Raw genomic sequence first — 24,188 nt, forward strand, 5'->3', positions numbered from 1 at the left:
AGACCGAGAGAGTGCACATCCCCTCATCAGAGGTGGCTGCTGCCAGTCAGTAGTCAGTCTTTTGGACACAGGCCAGTTTTCAGGGGCTGAGCACTACCCAGTAATTATCATCTGCAAAAAGCCGAGATGCAAATGATGCTGTTAGACAGTGGGAACCCAGAGCTTGATGGAGTGCCTCGGGCAGGTGTCCAGATTCTTTAGTGAAGAATTCCAAGGTGAAGCACAGGAGCAGCACCAGTGGAGCTCATTCCTCCAGTCTGAGAGGAATTCCTCATTTCTCAGAGCCCCAGGGATCTCTGGGGCTAGAGGAGGAGGGCTGGGCCGTGTGGGGGATGTGCAGTGGCCTGCTGGTGGTTGTGATGTCTTGTGGGGTGGGAACATCCACCCCAGAGAGAAAGCGCCATCAGGCCTTGGCTCTGGGGTCTGTACTGATACAGGGTGGCTTATAGGACTCTGCCCTGTAGGGTCACATTAGAGAAAGGAGCTGGCCTAGCTTATCAGCACTGACCTCACCTCTGTTACAAAGGTCTCTCTGCCCATTGGTTCTGTCACCTTGGTTTCAGCCTGGGTTTGTTTGATAGTATCCATGGATGCACCATGCATGTCCCTTGCTCAGGGCTCTTTCTAGGGTGGAGGTACCAGCAGCACCCCAGGGCTGGCAATGGGCAAAGCTGTGCATTTTGTGGTACCTGTTCCCCAGTCCCTAGCCATCTGAACTCCCTAAGAGCTTTTCTTGCCTGGCGCTTCCTGCTGATTCCTCTGTATTGTGCTAATTTGTCTTACCTTCTCAATTAGGGCTTAAATTCCTCAAGGGTAGGATTTATTTTGTTTATACAGCTGTGCTTGCTGCTAAGTCACTTCAGTCGTGTCTGACTCTGCGACCCCATAGACAGCAGCCTACCAGGCTCTCCCGTCCCTGGGATTCTCCAGGCAAGAACACTGGAGTGGGTTGCCATTTCCTTCTCCAATGCATGAAAGTGAAAAGTGAAAGTGAAGTCGCTCAGTCGTGTCCGACTCTTAGCAACCCCATGGACTGCAGCCCACCAGGCTCCTCCGTCCATGGGATTTTGTAGGCAAGAGTACTGGAGTAGGGTGCCATTGCCAAGAGCCCCAATTTGGGTGTCAAATAGAATCAGACCCTCTCATAGCTTTGTGACCTTGTGTAATTTCATGTCTAAAATGTGGGCTATGGTAGCACTTCCCTCCTAGGATAAATGTAGACATTGAAGGAGGTGGTAGACATCCAGCACTTTAGCAGACTGCTGGGCACGTGGTGAGCAGTCCATGAGTGAGCCATTTGGTTATCACCAACAAGGGCTTCATTAAATACCCTGGTGATGAATGGCCCCATAGGTCATCTCTGAGTGTTTCAGTCTAGGGCAGGGTGGATGATTGTAATTCCGACATACCGGGTTCAAGTCCATACTTATGTCCTGTCTGACTTTGGACAAGTCACTTGTCCCCTCTCTCTGCCTCACAGTGTCTCATGGAGGTCATATCTGTGTCACCGTGTTATACTGGTTTTAAGTGAAATAGTATTTGTAAACTGCTCCTGGTAGCTGTTGCTGCTGCTGCTAAGTTGCTTCAGTCGTGTCCAACCCTGTGCGATCCCATAGACGGCAGCCCACCAGGCTCCCCGTCCCTGGGATTCTCCAGGCAAGAACACTGGAGTGGGTTGCTATTTCCTTCTCCAGTGCATGAAAGTGAAAGTGAAAGTGAGTCGCTCAGTTGTGTCCGACTCTTAGTGACCCCATGGGACAGCAGCCTACCAGACTCCTCCATCCATGGGATTTTCCAGCCAAGAGTACTGGAGTGGGCCAGTTGTAAATACTTGATAGTAATTTTCTTTTTCTTCCCAGTCTCTTCAGTAAGTTGCTCTGGTGCCCTGCTCTCAGACAACCCTGGCAAAGGAAAGTGAGCCAGTACAATCATCACACCCTAATCTCAACTGATAGTGATGCTGATGAGCAGGCAAATGTAGCCAGAGCTGCCCTGTCAGGTCTCTACTCTTGGCAAGTGACACCTCGCTCCCACCTCCCAGTGCATAGACCCAGCACCATGCAGATGCTGGTCATGACCAAACACACTGCCATTAGCAATGAACTGGGCTCTGGGTTGGCCTTTGCCACCATGCCATCTCCAAGACTGTCCCTAAAACTGTCGTGATCAGCCAGCACCTTTCACCTGTGAGGACTCGTGGCCAGCAGTCTGCCTGTTTGCTTCTGGCTTAGAACCACAACTGCTTATTAGTTGATGCCTTTCTGTTAATGCAGCTTCTTTCTTAGCAGCTTTGTGCCTCATCATATCACACTGGACTTGAACTTGGCCTGTTTCCAGACGTCTTCTTTTTTTATGCAGGAAGCCTGGTGGGGAGGGGATTTCTTTCTAAGATACATGTTCATCTGGAGGTGATGAGATATACACCAGGCTTTTATGTTTTCATCCCTCTCCGGGCCCTCTGGTTGGTTAGAAATGAGCCTTTCTTTGCAAACACTGGTCTGGGAGTAAAACAAACTCTTCCATTTTTTTGAGCGTCAACTATGTGTCGGGCCACCATGTGACTTGTATAGGTGGGAAGGGACATAGGAGGTTTGTAAGAATTAGGTTCATTATGCTTCTGTCATTTTGGACATGGAGCCATTTAAACAGAAATAACAAGGAATTTGTTCTTTTTTCATTTTGTTCTAACTGCGGACAAATGAGCATTGTTTTTTATTACCAAGTACTGTAGTACTGTGGACCTCACTATATTCCTGTACACACATCAAGGGCTGCATGAAAATAGTTAGGTTTTGCGTTTTTTTTTTTAAAGCCAAATCATGTGTGGAGAAGGCAATGGCAACCCACTCCAATGTTCTTGCTTGGAGAATCCAGGGATCGGGGAGCCTGGTGGGCTGCCGTCTTTGGGGTCGCACAGAGTCGGACACGACTAAAGCGACTTAGCAGTAGCAGCATGTGTGTCTTATAGGTCTTAGTAGTTAATACACTTGGGCTTTTGGGCCAAGTCTAAATTATTTTGAAAATAGATAATAAAGGGCAACAGCCAAGGGAAGGGCATGGCTGAATCTCCAAGAAGTGGCTGTGACTTGAGGAAAGTATAAAAGTGAAAATTAGAACGAGTGGGCATTATGGATGTATCATGAACTTCTGCCATCTAAGCAAATGCTATGAACAATTATCTAATTGAAAATAGTCTAGTCCATGTGGATTCGTTCATTTATGTGCCATTTATCAGTGCTGATTTTCTAATCACTGATTTGCTACTCCTAAACACTTTTGCTGTTTGAGAACATTCTTTTGGCTGGAGAAAGGCTCCATCATGAGATCAAGAAAGAATGCGTTTGTCATATTCTGTTGAAATGACTGGCTGTGACATATGTAGCCCAGGGATGCTTGTTTGCATATAATTTGATGATAACTTAAAATATTGACGTATAATTTACATACTGTAAAATTCACCCATTTTAAGTGAACAATTTATAGTGTTTTTTAGTAAATTTCCGGAGTTGGCAACAGTCACCATAATTCAGTTTTAGAACGTTCACATCTTGCCCTCTACCATCCCGCCTCATAAGATCCTTCATGTCTATTTACAATTAATTCCCTTTCCTACTTCTCATCTTGGATTTCCCTGGTGGCTCAGTCGGCAAAGAAATTTGCCTGTAATGCAGAAGACCCCGGTTTAATCCCTGGGTCGGAAAGATCCCCTGGAGAAGAAAATGGCAACCCACTCCAGTATTCTTGCCTAGAGAATCCCATGACCACAGACTGTAGCCTGGCTACTGTCCATGGGGTCACAAACAGTTAGACATGACTCATCGACTAAAGCACCACCACTCCTCATCCCAGGGAACCACAGATCTGCTGCCTGTCTCTATAAGTTGCCTATACTGGATACTTAATATGAATGGAGTCATACAATATATGGTCTTTTATGTCTGGCTCCTACTGAGCATAAAGTTTTCATTTGTTTTCAATACCTTTTGGGGGGAAGTAGATTTATTTGGTAGAGCTTCCTTGTTCAGAAGTGGAACTTCTGTTTGAAATACTGTTCTCATGGAGAGAGAAACTTGAGATGGTTTATTGTAGATTGAGTATCTGGAAAATTGGTGCTTGAAAAGTGCAGACTGCTTATACTGTTTAAAGCGTCATTTGTTAGTCCTCATTTCTTGGAAGAGGAAGCCCGAGACATAATTACGGGGTTTGCCCAGGGCCTCATGGCCTTGGTAGATTTTCCTATGAAAACCTGAGCCTCATGAGGCACCAGGGTCACAGATCTGACCTAAAGCACGGGCACTTTTTGCTTTCTTTATGCTTCTTAAACATTGTTGATTTGTGTGACCTCAGCCATGCCCTGGAATCCTCTATGGCTCCCTATTTGGTACAGGAGCCAGACTGGCCTTGGCTCAGTCCCCAGCACATGCAGCTTCGTTTGCTGTGACCTTGAATCGGGTCCTTAACTTCTCTGAGCCTCAGTTTCCTCATCCTAGAATACTCATCATAATAGTGCCTACCCTGAAAGATTGTTCTGAGGGGTAAACAAGAAAAGCACATTAAATTCCTGGACATAACAGGGACTCCTTAAGTGTTAGCTGCTGCCTCTGCTAGGAGTCTCCTCTTACTTTGAAATTCACCATTTGCTAGCTGTGTGACATTGGGTGAGTTAGTTAACCTCTCTAGGCCTCAGTGCCTACCCTGTAGTATTTTTTGCTCTGAGGAGTAAATGAGGTAATCCACCTAGAGGGCTAGGAACAAGGCCAGGCTGTAGTTAGCATGCTTGGTAAATGTAAGATGGTGCCATTATGAATTACTCTTAAAAGTTACCTCAAGGAGTACTGTATATTGTAGTCAAATATTTCCTGGAAAATATTTTAAGTAATGTTTTTCCCATCAGGGCATGGTCATTACAAAAAAATAAAGTACAAAAAAGAAAATTAAAATTTGCAGTTCTCTCCAAATGGCAGAAAGTGAAGAAGAAATAAAGAGCCTCTTGATGAAAGTGAAAGAGGAGAGTGAAAAAGTTGGCTTAAAGCTCAACATTCAGAAAACTAAGGTCATGACATCTGGTCCCATCACTTCATGGCAAATAGATGGGGAAACAGTGGAAACAGTGTCAGACTTTATTTTTGGGGGCTCCAAAATCACTGCAGATGGTGATTGCAGCCATGAAATTAAAAGACGCTTACTCCTTGGAAGGAACGTTATGACCAACCTAGACAGCATATTAAAAAGCAAAGACATTACTTTGTCAACAAAAGTCCGTCTAGTCAAGGCTATGGTTTTTCCAGTAGTCACGTATGGATGTGAGAGTATGGACTATAAAGAAAGCTGAGTGCTGAAGAATTGATGCTTTTGAACTGTGGTGTTGGAGAAGACTCTTGAGAGTCCCTTGGACTGCAAAGTGATCCAACCAGTCCATCCTAAAGGAGATCGGTCCTGGGTGTTCATTGGAAGGACTGATGCTGAAGCTGAAACTCCAATACTTTGGCCCCCTGATGCGAAGAGCTGACTCATTGGAAAAGACCCTGACGCTGGGAAAGATTGAGGGCAGGAGGAGAAGGGGATGACAGAGGATGAGATGGCTGGATGGCATCACCGACTCGATGAACATGGGTTTGGGTGAACTCCAGGAGTTGGTGATGGACAGGGAGGCCTGGCGTGCTGCAGTTCATGGGGTCGCAAAGAGTCGGACATGACTGAGCGACTGAACTGAACTGAATGGCTATTCTATTTTTTTCTGTTTATTATAAATCTACCCCCTTACCCCCTCACCATTGGGATTATATGTATTTTTGAAAACGTAACTGGAATAACAGCGCACATGCTTCCATAGTAGCTTTTCATTTCTGCCTCTGACTTCTGTGGCTGGGCTCTCAGGGACCTCAGAGCCTCCTGGAAGGCTCTGCATCGTTCTGTACCCCTTGCCTCCTGTCACCATGTACGTGGTGATGACATATGCCTGACTGGTTCATGCTGGAAAAAACCCTGGTCCAGGTGTAGGTTTTATTGGGTTCAGTTGTTAGAGCATGTTAAATCTTTAAAAAAATAGCTTTATAAAAGGGCAATAATACAACAGGTCCTTGTGGTGGTGGATACATGAGCCTACACCAGCGATAAAATCATATAAAGCTTAATATTCACATGTGCAGGTGCACACACTCACGTGCATGCGTGCACACACACACACACACAAGTTCAGGTAAAATGGAGAAATCTTAGTAAGATTCCTAGATTATAGCAATGTCAGTACTCTGGTTGTGATATTATTTTACAAAATGTTACTATCGGGTAAAACTTTGATAAAGGGTATATGGAATCTGTGTTATTTCTTACATCTGCATATGATTATCTACACATAATTAACTACAGTGATCTCAATTCAAAAAAATAGCTTTAAAATGTAAATATAATTTTCAGTTAATTCAATCCCAGAGCAAAAAGCTGCTCTGAGTCTTATCCTCTTACGTTAGGGTAACATAGAGCCAAGATGAGTTTAAAATGTAGCCTGGTTGTCTTTCTTTCCAGGAAAGCCAAGGACCCGGTCCTTTGAAGAGAGCTAGGGTGGGCGTTAGCTGGCCCTGGTGTCAGCACAGCATAGGTTTCAGCATAGCGGCCTTTTGCCCGTTGATGCCCCGGCTCGCCATACTCTGCTAGAGGGAGCTGGCTGGATGCCCTCTGGGTCTTGTCTGCACTGTTGCAGAGCATCACAGCCGTGCAGCATGAAAACCAACTCCTGTCTGCACCCTAGAACTCTGCACTTAAGGTTTCTTGTGACCTCGAGCTGATGAACTGCTTAGAGCAATTTGAGCTGGACTCCATCTCCATCAAGTTAAATTCTGGTTTTCACCAACCCTGTACATTTCCCTTGCTTTTCCTCCAGCCAGCGCCCGGAGGGTTTCTGCCATAAAGCTCTGGGCGGAGAGGCTGGCAGAAGAACCCTCCCCCATCCTGGCTCCGAGGGCCTGTGTTGGGAGGGTTTCAGATTTGGAACCAGATTTTAGGTCTCTTCCTTAAACTAGAAAATCATTCCAACAGATCCAGTTTCTCTGAGGTCACCCACTAGGATGATCTCTGCTTGCATTTATAAAATATTTAGAGACCTATTGCTTTCCAGCTGCAATTAGCCATTAGTGATGCTACTGAGTTTGGTTAGAAATACACTTCAATTCCCAAAGGCCTTGCCTGGGCTGTGACTGCAAGTGGGTTGTTGCAAAAGCTGAACTAAGTCTTTTACTCTTAAAAGAATTGTTTGTTAGAGTCTTAGTTATGAGGAATTACTAACAAGTTATTATTTGGCCCCTAAATGGCTGGTGTCAAAAAATTTTATGCTCTGGCTCTAAATCCATTTGCTTTCACTTCTTCCTCCTCAGAATGAAAGCCACGCTACCTCACGGTGTTTGGACTACAAATCATTTCCTTGCCATTGATTTAAAATAAAACAACCCTGAGATTTTTCTGGAGATGAAAGCCTTCTTTCAGTGCACACCCTTTTTCTCCAATGGAGAAACAAAGACATAGTCCTGAAGTGGCCTGGAGGCAGCCTCTTAAGATCTCTTAAGCAAATGGCATATGTTATGAAATACCATGTGTATGACTGTGTGTGTGTGGATTAAAAAAAAAAATCTGTCACCTCGGTTTTCATGGTTTGGAAACTAGTTGCAGAGACTTAGAATTTAGGCCATTTGGGGAAGAGGAGGCTGGGCCATTATGAAATTATCAGTTAATTTAAGACTGTTTAATAATTAATACCAAGAACTGCTTTGGAAAGGACCCACTGGGTCTGTGCAGAAAGTGGGGTCTAGATCCTAGGGCTCTTTCTGGCGGTTTATATATCACTCTCTGTGCTGCTGATCCACTTCGGTTTGCTGACCGGATATGAAGCCAGACCCCTTTCCACTCCAGCGCCTTGCCCTCAGCAACACCCCCGAGTGTGCACGTGCGGATGTGCACGCACACATGCACACACACATATGCAGTGTCAAGACTTTGCAGTAATTAGTAGACCCCTGTCCCCTCACCCCACACAGCTTGGGGCTTTTCTCTGGAATCAAACCCAGTAAGGCTGAACCTGGCCAGACGTTGTCTGGCAGACTTGTAGCATCAGTAGTGACATGGTCATTTTTATTTCTTGCAGTTTTATGTGCTGAACGAGTTGGCCAGATGACTAAAACATATAATGACATAGATGCTGTAACTCGGCTTCTTGAGGAGGTAAGTGATTCGGGGAAAGGCAAAGCGTCGTTTATAATTGACTGATTATAATTTATATTGATTAAAGCAGACATTACTATTTTTCTTGGTGAAGAATGTCAGAAATTGAGCCCTCTCAAAGTATGATTCAGTGGCTTTTTATTTTTTGAGCTGGTAGCTATGTTGGCTTTAGTCACTGTAATTTTGTACAAGATATTTTGGATTTTAAAAGGAATGTATTAATAACGGAATAGGGTAACATTTAAATACTTGCTATAGAATACCCAGTTGAAGCTTTATAAGCTCTTAAAATATATACTAATGATATATATTAAATGTATATAAAAATTTCAGAAAAAAGACATCATTATCCATATCTTTGTAACGTTTTTGTTTTGTTGTGTGATGTTTTTACTTAGGTTAAGGGAATGTTACTATGCAGTGTCAGCAGGGAAATAACCAAAACAAGCGTGGGAAGAAAAATTTAGGAAACTTGCTTAGGATCAGACAAGCTGCAGGCATACTAGAGACTATGGTTTTCTCAATTTCTTCTCAGCATCCTGTTGACATTTGAAAATTAAGGTGCTCTGATGGTCTCTAGAAGCAGATGAGTATACTGTGTGTATCCCCATGCCTAGAACAGGCCAGAACATGGTAGTTCTCAGTATTTGCTGAATAAATGCCCATCTTTAAAACTTCTTCCACTCTCCCCACAAAATCAGGCCTCAAATGCAGAGGTGCTAACTTTTAGATCCTGGTTTGTGCTCTAGAATCTAGCATGATATGAGTCATGTGACTATTCATTAGCCCTTCTTGAGGAATAGAGTAGAAAGATACAAGGGACACAGAAATCCTCATTTTCAGTCCGTGGCAGGACAAAGCAGAAGTGTGGGACCTGAGGTTTTGTTCTTGGGTTGGGGAGGGTCTTTTCACCCCATTTTTCATGTCTCTCTCTTTCCCTGTGCTCTTCCCTTCTGTACACCCAGTTTTCTCCTACCTGTTCTGAGGACAGGACCCTTCTGATCCACCCGCATGCCCCATTCCTGAGGGCTCACCTCCCCAGCTACCCACTTGCCTCTCATTCTCCTGAAGGCTACCCCCTGGTAGATCCACTGGAGCTGACACAGGGCAGGAGCTGAGACCCACTTGACCATCTGCATGTCAGGAAAGTCCCAAATTCCTCAGCCCCAAATAAGTGAGATTAGATTTTCTGGCTGTGTGACAGGGCCCTTGATGAGGCATTTTAGGGGCACTGGCCTCTTGGTGGTTCTCCAGTTACATCCATCTGGGCAGCTGGCATTAGCCGCCTCATACGCTAGCTCGGCTAACATCACCAACTTTCGAAAATGCTTTTTACAGGCCCCTTTCTGCTGTGTCCATTTTCCCCAACAGTGCCCTGTTTCTGAATCCACTCCTCACCCCATATCCAGTTAGTCTTCTGAAGGTGGTCCTGTGTCTGTGCCTTTATTATTTTTTTCCCAAGACTACTATCACGGCTCCTGGAGCCCTGGCATGAGATTTTGAGTTTTCTCCCTTTCTTCTCTGCAACTGCCACCCTCCCAAACCCTCTGTAATCACCTGGTCCACCCCCAAACCCGACGCTCAGAACTCCTTGGCGTGGCATTCAAGGCCATCCACTTAACCCCATTCCTGAATCCTCTTCTTTCCTCTTCCCTGGTACCTTCCTCCTGCTCTCCTACCTGGGACCTTCTGCATCATTTGGCCCCTCTGTCTCTTCCTGCCTCTGAATGTCGTACTGCAGGGCTCACTGGGGACCTCTGAAGCTGCCACACACCCCCAGCCACAGGCAGTCCATGCCCCCACCAGCCCTGAGTTTGTAAGCCATCCTGTTGTTCTGTTTGCTTTGCTCTTCCAACTGGGTTGGTTAGAAGTTTCTCCAAGGCGGGAACCCTGTTGGATGATTTCCTTCTCCATTTTAATCTTGGAAATGACAGGCCTTCAATAAATGCCTGCCTCTGTGGTCATGCTGATTCATAAGGGTAAAGTTTGAGAATTAGCTATTGTCGTGCATCATCTCATTAATTCTACGTTAGTTCTCAGAAGTAGGTGCCATTGCTGCCCCATCCGACAGTGGAGGGACCTGCTCTTGAGGGAACAGAAGACGCCCGCCCACGTGGTACAGCTGTTTTCTAGCCTGAGCCCTTAGCTGCTGTGGCCCTGTTGCTTTTGGCTATAGTTGTATATTGCTCTGTTTATTTAGTTCTGGAGAGTATGGTTAGTTGATTGTCAGTGAGACATTTTTACTTTAAAAACATGAACTGGGTGACTTTTTGTTTTAATGGGATGCTGTTTCAGTGAGTGTCCAGGGCCCAGGGTTCCTGGCTGCTGGTGAGTGTGAGCTGGCAGGGCTGGGTGAGGCTTGCACAGGGCCAGACCCATCTCTTCTTGGATATTTGAGGATTGTGTTCAGAGGAGACTGGGACTCCAGCCCAGTATTTAGATTCTGGTCATCAACAATTCACAGCTAATTTCTTAAATGAGTGTCACTGTATAAAAAGTATGTTGTCATGTTTTTTAAAAAATTGTTTGGGTTGTTGAAAAGAATATCTGTGGGGCAGTTTCTTCAGGTGACTCTTTGTTCTGCCCTCTTTGTTTTATTTTTAGCAGCTCCCCATGGCCATGGTTTGGGTGCCTTTATGTGTTTTGTATACAACAGCACTGTATACATTGTATAGGGCATTCCTCTCCTTCTCCTGATAAGAATCATGTCTGAGTTGCCGCCTTTCTTTGGAACTAGGCAGGGTTTCCTGGTTAAAGTCTGATTGCCCCAGTCACGTGACAGCTGTCCCAGGCTGTACTCTTCCTGGCTTTGGTTCTGTTTCTTTTGGTTTTGCACGCCTGCCACGTGCAGATGGGGTACCAGCAGGATCTGCACGGATGCCACGCACAGCCCTCAGCTGGCCCAAAGAGTTTGCATCTCATTGAAGGGGAAGAGGATTCCACGGCTTGCCCTGGCTTGCTGCTGCTTGGAATTTACCTTTGTGCAAAGCTGCCTCCTCCCCAGTTACGGAGAAGGTTATTCTGGGGGCCTCTTAGTCATGGTTTTCATCCTTAAATGGGTGAATGAGATGAGTCAACTGCTCAGTGTGGGAGGCCGACAGTTCTCCATCTCCAGGGCCATGCCAGGCAGCTCAAATGCTCATTGGTAAAAAGGGCTGAGACGCAAGTCACAGTCTTTTAAATTTTCAGGAAAACTTTGATGTAGATAGGGGTAGGGAGAGCCAGATTGAGCCCCACCTGGCTGCCATCTCCTGCGGAATCGAAGAACCAGTTATTTTAATATCTTGTTTCCAAGGGTCACAGTGTGGTACAGTCCCATTTTTCTCACTGTAGTTTGGCCGGTGGTCATTTCCTACCTGCTTTCCTGGTTTTAGAAGTAAATATTTATCATGTGTTGGCTGGTTGTAAGAAATGAGACTCTCTTCGTTCCTGAAATTCTTAAAGAGAAGCCCAGCCAGCCTTTTGCCTGAGCAAAACCAGAGACCTTCTCACAACCTTTTTGTTTAAGGTTTTCACTTCATCTCTGAATATTTTTGTTGTAACTTCCTTTTTTTTCCCCAGCAGAGCATTTTATTTATGTTACTATGAAGATTAGATTTGGGGTGTAGTCAAGGTGAGAGTCGTCCCTTTAGTAGGGCAAGGAGGCCTTGGGGTCTGAGGTTTGGGGTGTATCAGCATAGGTTGGGAGGGCTGGGGGCCTTGTGGTTGAGCCCACCCCCACTTATTTCCTTCCCCTGCCTGCTCCCCATTCCTCTTGGGTGCTGGCTTCTGTGTGCCGTGGGAAGCCTTCAGTGTCCTTCATGTGCTCAGCAGTGCCTTGCTGAGCTTGTCTTTATCTATTATGATTTTGGCGTGATTTGTTTGCACTGAAATCTGTGTATGAAATGCCTTTGTGCACAGGATCTTAGCAGCTCACAGAACAGTAGGCAGTGAGCCGAAGAGCATAAAACACCTGCTGGGGATTCAGTCTGAGGGCTTGTTCTAGTAGAGAGATTTAATAGACTGGAGTGAGAGTTATGGAGACCATGCTTTTTTGGACGGTGGGGCTACAGTTTTCACTGAGATGTAGCCAGCTGAAGGGCTTCCCAGGTGGCTCAGCAGTAAAGAATCCACCTGCCAAGCAGGAGACATGGGTTTGATCCCTGGATCAGGAAGATTATCTGGAGAAGGAAATGGGAACCCAGTATTCTTGCCTGGGAAATCTCAGGGACAGAGGAGCCTGGCATGCTGCAGTCCATGGGGTCGCAAAAGAGTCAGATGTGACTTGGCAGCTAAACAGCAGCAGTCAGTGGAAACCACCTGCACTGGTTGGTAATTTGGGGACAGCCTCTGGAGAAGTGGGACCTCACACAATCCCTGTGGGTCATTTCCTCCCAGTACCAACTATGCACAACTGTTGCATCTGAGAAATGATAAAGGGCCACTGAGATAAGGACTCTGCTTTGACGTGGAAGCCAGTGCAGATGAATGCACAGAGAGGGGCGTCTCGGTTGGTTGGGCAAACTCACTGGTCCCCTTTGTTCCCTGGGAGGGCATGAGGCGGAGGCACAGATGGGGAAGGAGTTGGAAGAATTTATGGCTCACTTGACATGACCCCCAGCTGTCTTCTGGGACAGTAGTGGCAGCAGTTACAGGTTTCAAGACCATGAAAGACTTAGGGGACAGAGACCATCGTTCACGTAAGAGCTCCAGAGAGTTAAATCACGATTGCATCCAGTCCCCCCACACTATGCTTTGCTCATAATTCATTGAAACTCCCATGATGAGCGAAGGAAGGTGTGTTCCTATTCCATTGCATGAAATAATTTGGTGGGTATGAAAAAGTTGGAATTAAAAGCTGCTTTTTGAAAAGTCTTACAACTCAATGAATCATAAAGCTGGAAGATTCTTTGAAAGAGTCGTTCAGCTAGTCTGCCCCTCCACCCGACCTCTTCTCACAGACAAGGGAACCAGGCCCCAGGGATGTTCAACCGGAACCCAGACTTTCAAATTATACAGTAGAACAGTTCACATGAAGCAGTTAAACTTTGGACAGGTACCTACTCTAAGAAATGCCTCTTAGGTTGTAGGTAAATACGTGACAAGTGACATTTAAACATGAGATAATAACTTTCCTTTGTGGAATGCACCTTGGTATGTCAGTTCTGTGCTGTTGAATGTTGTTTAAAACAAAATGTCAGTTGCCATGACTAGAATGATTCTCAACCTACTGATGATTTATAATCTGTGTTTGGAAAGAATGGATCTAGAGGATCCTTGTTAAGTGTAAACCATAAAGTCACTTGGTTATCAGAAGCTAGGACTCCTCCCCAGCTTTTTTCTGCTCAAACTGCATGTCCCTGGTCTTCGGCTTTTTTACACCAAATGAGCAGAATAATTAGCATAGACTTCTAAGAGGATTTCACTTCCCAGAGTTCTCCTCCCCGTGCCAACCTATAAGTGAGTGAGTGAATCTTCACTTGGTGGCCAGGGGTTTCATCAGCAAGGATCAGTAAATCTGCATTTGGTGATGGCATCCACCCCACTGTCTCCACTGTCTGGGGCCAGCTTTCCTCCCATAAACCCAGCTGGACCTTTATATGCCACTAAAGATTTTCCCCTGCATTGCTGTGCCCTAAATGTCAGCCGCTGAGCTAACAGAAAATTCTATGTCTGCAACAGTCTTTGTTTCTGAAGTAGGATGATTTTATGCATTATTTCTCCATTCTTAGAACTGTTTCTTTAAAAAATAAAGTCTAAGTAACCATAAGTTAAAAAAAAAATAACTGTATTCTATTTTAGAGTCACTTTAAATATTTTTGTTGCAGTGAATACGCAGTGAATCTAAGGAACTCAGTAAATTCCATCTTAATTGAAGTATGCCAAAGAGGCTGCCTTGGCTATTTTAGCACACTTGGAATTTCTGGATTCACTCATTCATCCTGTAAATAGTTTCCAAGTGTTTCCCTCTCTGGGCACTCATGAGACTGTAGCCCAGCCCACAGGTAGGAAGACAGGTTATCAAATGATTACACAAAGACCAAAAGCAGTTGCATAGAAAGGTTTTGGGAAGCACGTTTTTTTCCTGCAGGGAGAGACTTGTTTTCATTAGATTGGAAGGTTCCTTTTCATTGTTTGGGGTCCGTGTCACTGAGTGAGCTGCTCTTTGAACATGTATCAGAGGCCAGTGCCTGGATGGTGAATCAGTAATCCATTATTATTGCTAAACGCCCTTGTTTTCTTTCATTGACACGGAGTCCTATGGGCTCCTGCTGGATGCATGGGTTTTCTCAATCTCTCTCCTCGCTTCTGTCTCTCACAGAAAGAGCGGGATCTAGAGTTGGCTGCTCGGATTGGCCAGTCGTTGTTGAAGAAGAACAAGACACTAACCGAGAGGAACGAGCTGCTGGAGGAGCAGGTGGAGCATATCAGGGAGGAGGTGAGGTGCTGGCGGCCTCTGCAGGACAGCCGTCTGCAAGGGCTTGGGTGCCGTGGGTACAGCCGAAGAAAGTGCTGATGGAACAGGGTCCTGTTGGGGAAAGTCCAGCCCGGACACAGAGGGCTGACTTTCTGCCGCCTCTTCTGATCATTTGTGCCTTCTGACAATGAGGACGGGATGGCCCAAGTTGGACCCGCCCTCGTGTGGTTGGTAGGCCCACAGTATGGACCAGTTGCAGTCCCCATCCTCCAAGAGTCCAGATCACCCTGTGGGCTGAGAAGGGTACTCAGAGCTTTGGCGAAAGCGCACACAGGCTATTCCAGCAAGGCGTGGGGCTCCCTGAGCCGGGGTGGGTGTGGGTGGGAGGAGAAGGAACCGCAGCCGGAGGCCAATCATGCCGCAGAGCGAGGCAGTGATGGCCCCTTCGTCAGTACAGCAGTATAATTTTGTGTTTGTAAGACAAAACGAAAAGTGGCCCATTGTTTTCATGGTAGAAACTCTACCATTTCAATGATACAGATCCCGGTGGGTGTCATCAGCCCCCATCATTGTGAACAATTTATGTGGAACTTGGGGGCTGAGGTCACAGCAGAGCAGCCCTGGTTTTCCAGCAGGATTGTGGTGTCGATGGAGGAGGAAGGCTGCAGGGTCAGGTGGGGTTGCTGCAGCAAGAGTTAGAAACTTAGAACCAGGTCCCATTTGGTAGCGTCTTTGCCATCATCTTGACTGTTCTTTGAACAGGGCATTTGAACTGTGAGGACTCTGATTTGCTTTCCTTCTTCTCATTTCTTCTACCTTATTTTCTATCAGAAACTTTCCTAGTGGGAAGGGATGCTCTCATGCATGTCCCTAAGATGTACTGAGACCTATTCCTTATTAAAGCTATTCCCAGCTATTGTCTTGGTTTAATCATCATTTCGTATGATGAAATAGAGTAGCCACTAGGTAAGAAAAAGGTTTTTAAGGGTTTGCTGACATTTTTACTGATTTTTCTTCTTCTTCCAGTTTTATTGAGATACAATTGACATACAGCATTGTATAAAGACAGGTTTTAATCCTGGGTTCTCTTTAAAAGATGATGAGGTAGGTTATCTGCGGGGTAGGAATAGAGGCGCAGACTTAGAAAATGAACTTGCGGACACAGTGAGGGCAGGAGAGGGTGGGATGAGCTGAGAAAGTAGCACTGAGACGTATATACTACCGTGTGTAAACCAGATAGCTAGTGAGAAGCTGCTGGTGGCACAGGGAGCTCAGTTCGGTGGTCTGTGGTGACCTAAAGGGGTGGGGTGGGGAGTGGGGTGGAAGGAAGGCTCAGGAGGGAGGGGATATATGTATACACATAGCTGATTCGTGTTGTTGTACGGCAGAAACCAACACCACGTTGTAAAGCAATTATCCCCCAATGAAAAATTTCTTAAAAATAGAAAAAATGAAAAGATGATGAGGTAGGATACTGATAAGGTATAAGAAATAAAGTTAACCCTTGCTTTCCCTGCCTCCAGCACCTTGATCTGAATCCCCTGTCTTCCACGTGTGAGAGAAGGTTAGCCTGCCCCCCTCCTTGTCCCCTTCTGAGCAGAGAGACATGCCATCAGGAACTAGGAAATGGTTCCCCATTGCCCTCACGTGCTGTTTCTCCACTTTGCTGCCCTTGCTTGGGGCTTCCTCACCTTCCACAGAGCACATCCTGCCCTATGAGGGTGGAAGTGCGTTTCTCTCCTTTGGGGAACCCTGGACTTTGAAAACTGATTTCCTTTAGCACATCATTAAATGATGTCTAGGTGTTGAAGCTGAAGCCTTTAAGCACCTAAAACTGGCTTTAGCGCAGAAGATAAAATATATTTACTGTGTTATGTAGGAAAAGTTGGAATAAGCTATAGAACCCAAATCAAATTTGAAACAAGAAAGAATGAAAACAGTTACAATTCTCCTGCTGGTTGCCTGTTCATCAGTGCTGAATAGTGAAAGGGCAGGTGAACAATTTTATGACTCAGGTTTACTTTAAACCTGAAGTATAAATAAGTGTGATTTGTAGAACCGTGCCTGCAGTACTTGGTATGGCCAGTTCCTGATGGTTGCCTCTTTTATTCCTGTATCTGGAATTCCTATCTTGTAAGCATTGAGTGCAAAGCAAGATCTGGCTATGCTTGGCCAGAATTCCCATGAGGGTGTAGCGGTCACAACATGGGGCTGTGAGATTTTCCTGGTGGAAGAACAAGGGCCGACCAGCTTGCTGCCCACCTAGCTAGCTGCCCACCCAGAGCTGGCCTCGCCAGGTTCCTGATCTGAGGTGGGATTTGGTTTGGGCAGAAGTAAATGACTTCCTTCATTTGATAACACGGTCCACCTCTCTGGGTATCTTCCCAGTTGTCATCTGTTTACTTGCAAAGCCCATATGCTGTCTCATCTCCCCACCCCCACCCCATCCATCATTCTAGCACCTTCTTGTCCCCTCTCACCTCTTCTCCATACCAGAGTAAAAACTACAAATTTAAGTGAGGGGTTTTTTGCCACAAAGTAATTGATCATATGTTTCTTAGATAGGATCAAAGTCAACCCTTTGTTTTCCTTGAATAGCACAAAATCAATGATGTGCCTTCACTTTGAATGAGGAATTTTAAAATACTGTCACTGGGCAGGAAGTGTTTAAGCATGAGTGGGGATGATGTCTTGTTTGGAGAGTGTGTGATGGGTCTCAACTGGGTCTGTGCAGGTGTCACAGCTCCGGCATGAACTGTCCATGAAGGATGAGTTGCTTCAGTTCTACACCAGCGCCGCGGAGGAGAGTGAGCCGGAATCTGTGTGCTCCACCCCGTAAGTCACAGAGGGCCTGTCTCCAGAGGCCAAAGCATCGCTGGCTGTGGTCCATGACCTTGGAGTTGCCCAGACAGGGTCACCTTCACTGGCAGCACAAGCCAGCTGCCCTTGGCCTTCTCCAGGCCAAGCATCTGAGTGCCTCAGACAGATTGATTTTGCTTTTCTGATGGGATTTTAGATTTCCTCTTCCTGGGTCTTTCACAGCTTAGTTGTCAGTGTGGATTGATCAGGCCTGGCTGTGAATGAGTAACAGGCTGGGCTCTGCTGTTGGAGGGAATACGGGGGCCAGCAGTGCTGTGGGGGCTTCTTGGGGCCCTCTTCTCTGTCAGCAGAGTCTCCTATAGGGAACATGAACTCTAGAGCCCAATGACCCGAGTTCAGATCTTGGCTCTGGGGCTCACTGCTGTGTGCTCATGGCCAAGTTACTTAACCTTTCTGTGCTTTACCCCCTCATTGGTAAAATGGGGATAATAATAGTAACTCAGGGCTGTGAGCACTGATTGAGTTCATACATATAGAGTACTTAAAATAGTTCCTGACAGATAGACGGCATCCCAGAGTTGTACAGGCTTGAAATAGAGTTGGTTCCCTAGAAATCTGAGGCAAGGTGGCAGCCAAGGGTTGGGATGTGGGACTGAAGTGATGCGAGCTGTGCTGTTTCCCTGGGGGCGAGGGAGAGGCCTGATGGATCATTGTCACACCCACACCCTTGCGAGCCTTCCTTGAAAGCGGCCTCTGTGTGCTGCCGTGTGGTTTGCCAGGTGGCGGGAGGCAGTGTCTCCCTCCCTACGAAGTGGACTTTCTCCCCCAGGTTGAAGAGGAACGAGTCGTCCTCCTCCGTCCAGAATTACTTCCATCTGGATTCTCTGCAAAAGAAGCTGAAGGACCTTGAAGAAGAGAACGTTGTACTTCGATCCGAGGTGAAGTGCAGTCCCTGCCCTGTCCCCCCTCTGCAAGGGTGGTGGCTCTGCATGCTTATCTGGCAAGTACAGCCGTGATTACAGCCCTGCCGTTCTCAAGGGTGACGGTCTGTGGAAGGGCCACCTGGCCCGGGGTCACGGCCACACCAAGTGCCCAGCGGGCGTGCCTCATTTATGAGCCAGGCAGCACACACCATCCTGCTTGCCGCAGATGGACAGGTGAATTGTGCAGTGTGAGGATGGGTAAGAGTGGCAGACCCTCCTCCTTCACCGTTAGGGCAAAAGCTTCTGGAAGGTGGGGCCTCACTCTGGTGGTCTCCAGCTCAGATGTAGAAGCAGCTCGGAGGCCTGGTATGAGAGCCTTGTTCTCATGCTACTGCAGGTCAGGTGTGCTCAAAGAAAATAGTACTTGGGAACTTGGAGACATATTTCTTAGACAACTAACTTTAAAAGGTTGAGCCGAAGCAACTTGGGAACTCATGCTTTTGAGTATTTCTGATTGCCTAGTCACTGTGGTGGGTACTTTGCCTGCTTTCTTTTAAAAAAATAATGTCTTCATAACAAGGCTGGAAAAACATTGGGAAAACCAGGACCCAGGCTGCTAGGTATTTTGATTGCTCAAGATGTTGCAAATTAGTGAACAACAAAGCCAGAGTTTATAAGTCTCTGACTCTATACCCACATAATTTCTCTTTACCCACTGCCCCTATCCAGAAACACAGATACGTAGAGATTTAGTGTTTTTTGTTTAATTATCAGTGAGCTTTTGCTGTCCAGCTAGAGGTTTGGTTCAGCCCTGTTATCAGGCCCTTGGTTTGTCAAGTTTGAGCTGCAAGCTCACCTAAGCTGGCCCAGGGCTCCCCAAAGTCCCTCAAAATGGCAGACCACCTGTCACCTTGAACTTGCCTCACTTGTTGCAAAGAGCCTCATGTCTGGGCTTAACAAGATGCTCTTATGCCTGAGAAAAGGGTCATGTCTCTTAGCCCTCATCTCTTTCAGCCCCTCATTTACTGATAAGAGACATAAACCCAGAGTGATCAAGAGAGTTACCCAAGCTTTCTCTGCCAGCCAGCAGCTGAACCAAGACTCCAGTCCAATTTTCCCCATTCTGAGTTCCAGCATCCACCCTAAGTAAATGCTCTGGCCCCAGGCACAGTCCGTGGGCCCTCTGTTGGAGTTGTCACGTAAAGCAAGCAGAGGGAATCTGATCCCAGCCATAGATTCTGACTCTTCCACCTAGCTTTTAGGACGGTGATGTCTCTGGGGCCAGGACCTGAGAGCTCAGAGATACCTCTCTACCTGGGGCATTTTCTTGGAGCCTTCAGATCTCTGTCTTCCCACCTTTACACCCAGGAGCAAAGCCATCCAGAGTCCAAGCATAGCTCCTAGGTCTCTGAACATTAATGCTTTCATATTGTATCTTGTTTTGGCTCCCCTGAAAACAGCAGGACAGATTCCCACTTGTGAACCTCAGAGGACCATACCTAGCACATAGCAGGTGTGATAATTGTTAACGCTTCTTATTGTGGGGCTTATCCTTAGAATGCCCACTGTAGGCGGGGATGTGTCATAGGCTGTTTTGGGTCACAAAGAGATCCGTGACTGTGAGCCCGGACAGACACACAGGAACAGACAAGTGGACTTAATAGAGGGGCTCACAGTTTCAGTAACTGCTTTGCGTGGTGCCCTCTAGTGGTTGGGATTGACTTTCTGTATCTGAGGGCGCAATGGTGACAGCTGGGGAAATGCTGAAGGGCAGCATTCCAGACCCAGGTTAGCCCTTGCTGCCTCACCTGGCCTGTCCAGGTGTGACTGTGGGGCCTCTGACCTGAGCCCTGTCCACAGGCCTGCCAGCTAAAGACGGAGACCATCACCTACGAAGAAAAAGAGCAGCAGCTGGTCAACGACTGTGTGAAGGAGCTGAGTATGGCCCGCCCCCTGCCTCTCCTGTCCCCCACCTTTTACTTTTCCCATCGGCTGTCGTTAAGACTGGATGGATTTGCATCACTTGACAGAATGTGGTCTTCCTGCCAGCCTGGGTTCATTAACATTTTTTTCCTGAACACTAGAGGCCTCCCCTGATCTTGTGTGACACTCCTCACCCTCATTTACAACAAACTGGGTGGGAGGTTGTCAGCCATACATTCTCAGTCTCTCACCAAAATGGCTATTTAATTTTCATTGTGGCTTTCTGCAGGAATCTTGGTTATTTAATGGCTAAATTAGGTCCAGCTTTAGAGTCCTGAACTGGAGATGTGGAAAAATAACTTTCTAGTCATTTGATGTGTGAACCTTGAGGCAGAGTTCTCAGCTTTGCAAATATTATGTGCCTTCCCCCACCCTCTCCATGATAAGTTTACACATTAAGATCAGACAAAAAGGCAAACAGAATATTTTGAGCGTCAGCAAAATATCAGTGAAACACACCCTATGTTTAAATCTAGTAAAATGAGTTATGGCTCTGAATATGGGCTGAAAACACCCAGGGGAATTGTGTTATGCACACAATAGTTCCTTTCTAGAACAAAGTGCAGCAGGAGCCCCTGTCACTGGTGATGTGTTTGTATAGAACACGTGGAATTGGTCAGAGTTGCCTTCTGTTTGGTGTGGTGCCTCCGGGCTGACCGCCAAAGCCTGCCTGATTTTCTCTGGGGAGGTAACTCTAGGTAGTGAGGTGAGGCTCCCATTCTGACCCTAGGAGCCACAGCTAGGGGTTGGTTCCTCCTCAGGACAGACCAAGCCCATAGAGGAAGATGGGGACTCTCCCTCCAAGCTCATCATCATGTACCCTCTCCACTTCTCCCCCTGTCTTGTAATAATGACTTTTTTTTTTCCTTGTACAAACCACAAAGAAACCATTGTCTCTGTTTCTTGTGATTGTTGTTTCTTGGTCAAAGGAGACGCCAACGTACAGATTGCCAGCATCTCTGAGGAACTGGCCAAGAAGACAGAGGATGCTGCTCGCCAGCAGGAAGAGATCACACACCTCCTCTCCCAAATAGTTGATTTGCAGAAGAAGGCGAAAGCTGTAAGGCTTCTGTTTCTCTGACAGTTCTGAGATCAAGAAGGGGGCCATTTACCCCAAAGACAGTGCCCTTTGGATTCATATTTTAGGAAATTGTGCTGTCCATTGAGAACTTTTGTTAAAGCTTAGCAGATTCAATAGCATAAAACTGGTTACCCTGAATTGGCAAGGGGATTATATTTATCACTATCTATTTTCCTAAGAAAAATCTGCAAATGAATAGAATTCATTAAGACATGTAAAGGTGCTATAAATAGAGAGTTTGGGAATTTAAGGTATAAATCATCTAGGTTAGCATTTCTCCTTACACAGGGCACCTGTATGTTCTGCACAGAACAATGTCCCCATTTGATTTAAGATGAAGCAGCAAAAAACCAATTGTTTCCTACGTCAGGCCTTTGCTAGAACCCCAAGGTGAAAGACTTCCAAAAAGCAGCTGTGATTATGGAAGTTCTTGCTTAGTCGCTAAGTCATCTCTGACTCTTTGCAACCCCAGGGATTGTAGCCCACCAAGGCTCCTCTATTCAGGGGATTTCCCAGGCAAGAATACTGGAGTGGGTTGCCATTTCCTTCTCCAGGGGATCTTCCCGAGATCGAACCCACATCTCCTGCATTGGCAGGCTGATTCTTTACAGAATTCTTCCCAGAGCCACCAGGGAAGCCCAACTATGGATGTGGAGGTGGGCAATAGGGAATGAATACAGACACAGGAAAGATGTTGCCTTCAAAACTGAAAGACAAAATTTTACTCCAGTATAAGATAAAAATCTCCTTGTGGATATATGATAGGATCATATGGATCAGTTAATAAGAGGCAAAATGTTAGACTTTGCTAAGTGTCTTAAAAGAGAAGCTGACTTCCCTTTGCCACACTCTAGTGTGCAGTGGAAAATGAAGAACTCGTCCAGCACCTGGGGGCTGCCAAGGATGCTCAGCGGCAGCTCACGGCCGAGGTGAGTGGCTCTCCCTCATTTCATAAGGCCCCCATCCCAGTTGGGGCGCATCAGCCTCCCTCTGACAGGCTGTGGGTCCCATCCTTCTTAGCGACTGTTTTCATTATGAATTGAATGTCATTCTTACTCCTAAGGCAGCTCCCAGTTCCACTGACGCTGGTCACGAGCACCTGGGAGGCTGGGCTGTTCACCAGCCTGGAGCCTGGCGTGCACGGGCTCCTGACAAACATTCCAATAAGGGAGAGGACACCGAACATGGTGTGCAGAAGGAACCCCATTCAAAGATGTGGCAGGAAATGAGGGAGTGATGGTTTGCCCTCTCGTTTGTTTTGTCTCAGGAGATTTCTGCGTCTGCAAGCCTTCCCCAAGTTCTAGAGAAACCATGCCTTGAGGACTGTTTGGCCTCAGGCCACAGGACAGCTGGTCCTGCTGGGGGGCCAGGACATCTGTTAGTGATCCTGGGTCTTCCGGGCTCGTGGGAGGTACCTGGTCTCACCATTCCAGCCCTCTCTGCTCTTTCCTGGTCTCCTGCAGCTGCGCGAGCTGGAGGACAAGTACGCGGAGTGCATGGAGATGCTCCACGAAGCCCAGGAGGAGCTCAAGAACCTCCGGAACAAGACCATGCCCAACACCACGTCCCGGCGCTACCACTCGCTGGGCCTGTTTCCCATGGTGAGTGCCCGCCTGCCGCCTGGCCACCCGCCTCCCACCCTCAGGCTAGCAGGCGCTCCTGGGAGGAGGGCAGGTCTGGAGCTGAGTCTACGGGTGGCTGGCTTCTCCCTTTTACAGCTTGGATCTGGATCCAAATTGAGGGCTTGTGAGCCCAGCCAGTAGCTTCTTAACCACATGAGACAAGTTGGTTCTTTATTTTCCATCCCTCTGAATCTATCTTTTTTACCCCTGCCCTTAGAAGATAAATTTAGTAGGAAATGGATTTTGTAGGCACCTCAGATATTTGGAAGATGCTATTTCTACATTATTTTTTTCTGTAGAGTATGTGCTATTTGGGCCCCCAAGTGCATTCCAGAATTCTTAAGTTGCCTTCTGGTTCTACTAGTTCTTTGTATGCTTATTAACAACTCTCCCAACTAGTTCTGGTATCTGTAATATGAAAAAATATTTCCCTTTGTGCTCTGTGCAGTATTTTTATATTTTTTATATTATTTCCCCACAATCTTATTTTTTTTAGCTCTGGCCTGATCTGTTTCATGTTTATTCCTTAGGGGAATGTGGTTGAGAAGAGGGCTTTCCAGGAGGCTGACCTCTCCCTGGGTAGGGGTGGTTGGGTGGCACAGGGTAGAGCCCCTCTGCTGGTCATTTCCCAGTAATATTTGGTTGGGGAACTTTCTCATTTTATCTTCTTCTGTCAAACTAGGACCCCTTGAAGGTGGGGGCCCGTGTCTTATTTTCTGTTTCCTCTTTCCCTCTCTTTAATACTCTGCACCTGGCACAGTGCTTGGCATGTGGTAGAGTCACAGGTCCTCACTAGACATTAGATCTGGGTGGCTGAATCACAGACTGAAAAACCAACCACCAAGAAGTTTCCAGGCTCTGTTTCAATGGTTTGATGAAATACCAGTTCTCTCTGAGAAGAGAATAACTTTTGAGGAAAAGCCCCCTAAAATGAGACAGGCATGGAGGGCTGTATAAATATTTGTGAAACTTGGTCCCTTTTGAATTGGCCTTTACTCGGGGCTCTTATTCCTCCCTACCTCCACCCCATTGCTGATGTTGTTACCCCGACCCCTTGCTGTCTGGCCCAGTTTTCCTAAATCATAGTCTCCTTTTTTCTCCTCTGATTTCACATATAAAGTCAGGCTGGAACTCTCTCTCAGCCTGACTGA

General features: G+C 46.5%; 1 protein-coding gene across 16 annotated transcripts in view; it reads left to right on the forward strand.

Annotated features, from left to right (window-relative positions):
• Positions 1 to 24,188, forward strand: part of TRAK1 (trafficking kinesin protein 1) — a 100,762-nt gene that overhangs the window by 52,548 nt on the left and 24,026 nt on the right. For all 16 annotated transcript variants that reach the window (XM_061396068.1, XM_061396070.1, XM_061396069.1 and 13 more), the window contains 8 exons: positions 8,135 to 8,211; positions 14,513 to 14,629; positions 17,343 to 17,443; positions 18,258 to 18,366; positions 20,212 to 20,290; positions 21,264 to 21,394; positions 22,270 to 22,344; positions 22,879 to 23,016. In XM_061396068.1, the coding sequence (XP_061252052.1) occupies positions 8,161 to 8,211; positions 14,513 to 14,629; positions 17,343 to 17,443; positions 18,258 to 18,366; positions 20,212 to 20,290; positions 21,264 to 21,394; positions 22,270 to 22,344; positions 22,879 to 23,016 (801 nt within the window). In that variant the 5' untranslated portion in view covers positions 8,135 to 8,160. The remainder of the gene's footprint in view (positions 1 to 8,134; positions 8,212 to 14,512; positions 14,630 to 17,342; positions 17,444 to 18,257; positions 18,367 to 20,211; positions 20,291 to 21,263; positions 21,395 to 22,269; positions 22,345 to 22,878; positions 23,017 to 24,188) is intronic.

Source organism: Bos javanicus, chromosome 22 (genome assembly GCF_032452875.1).
Source record: "Bos javanicus breed banteng chromosome 22, ARS-OSU_banteng_1.0, whole genome shotgun sequence".
Classification (NCBI taxonomy): Eukaryota; Metazoa; Chordata; class Mammalia; order Artiodactyla; family Bovidae; genus Bos; species Bos javanicus.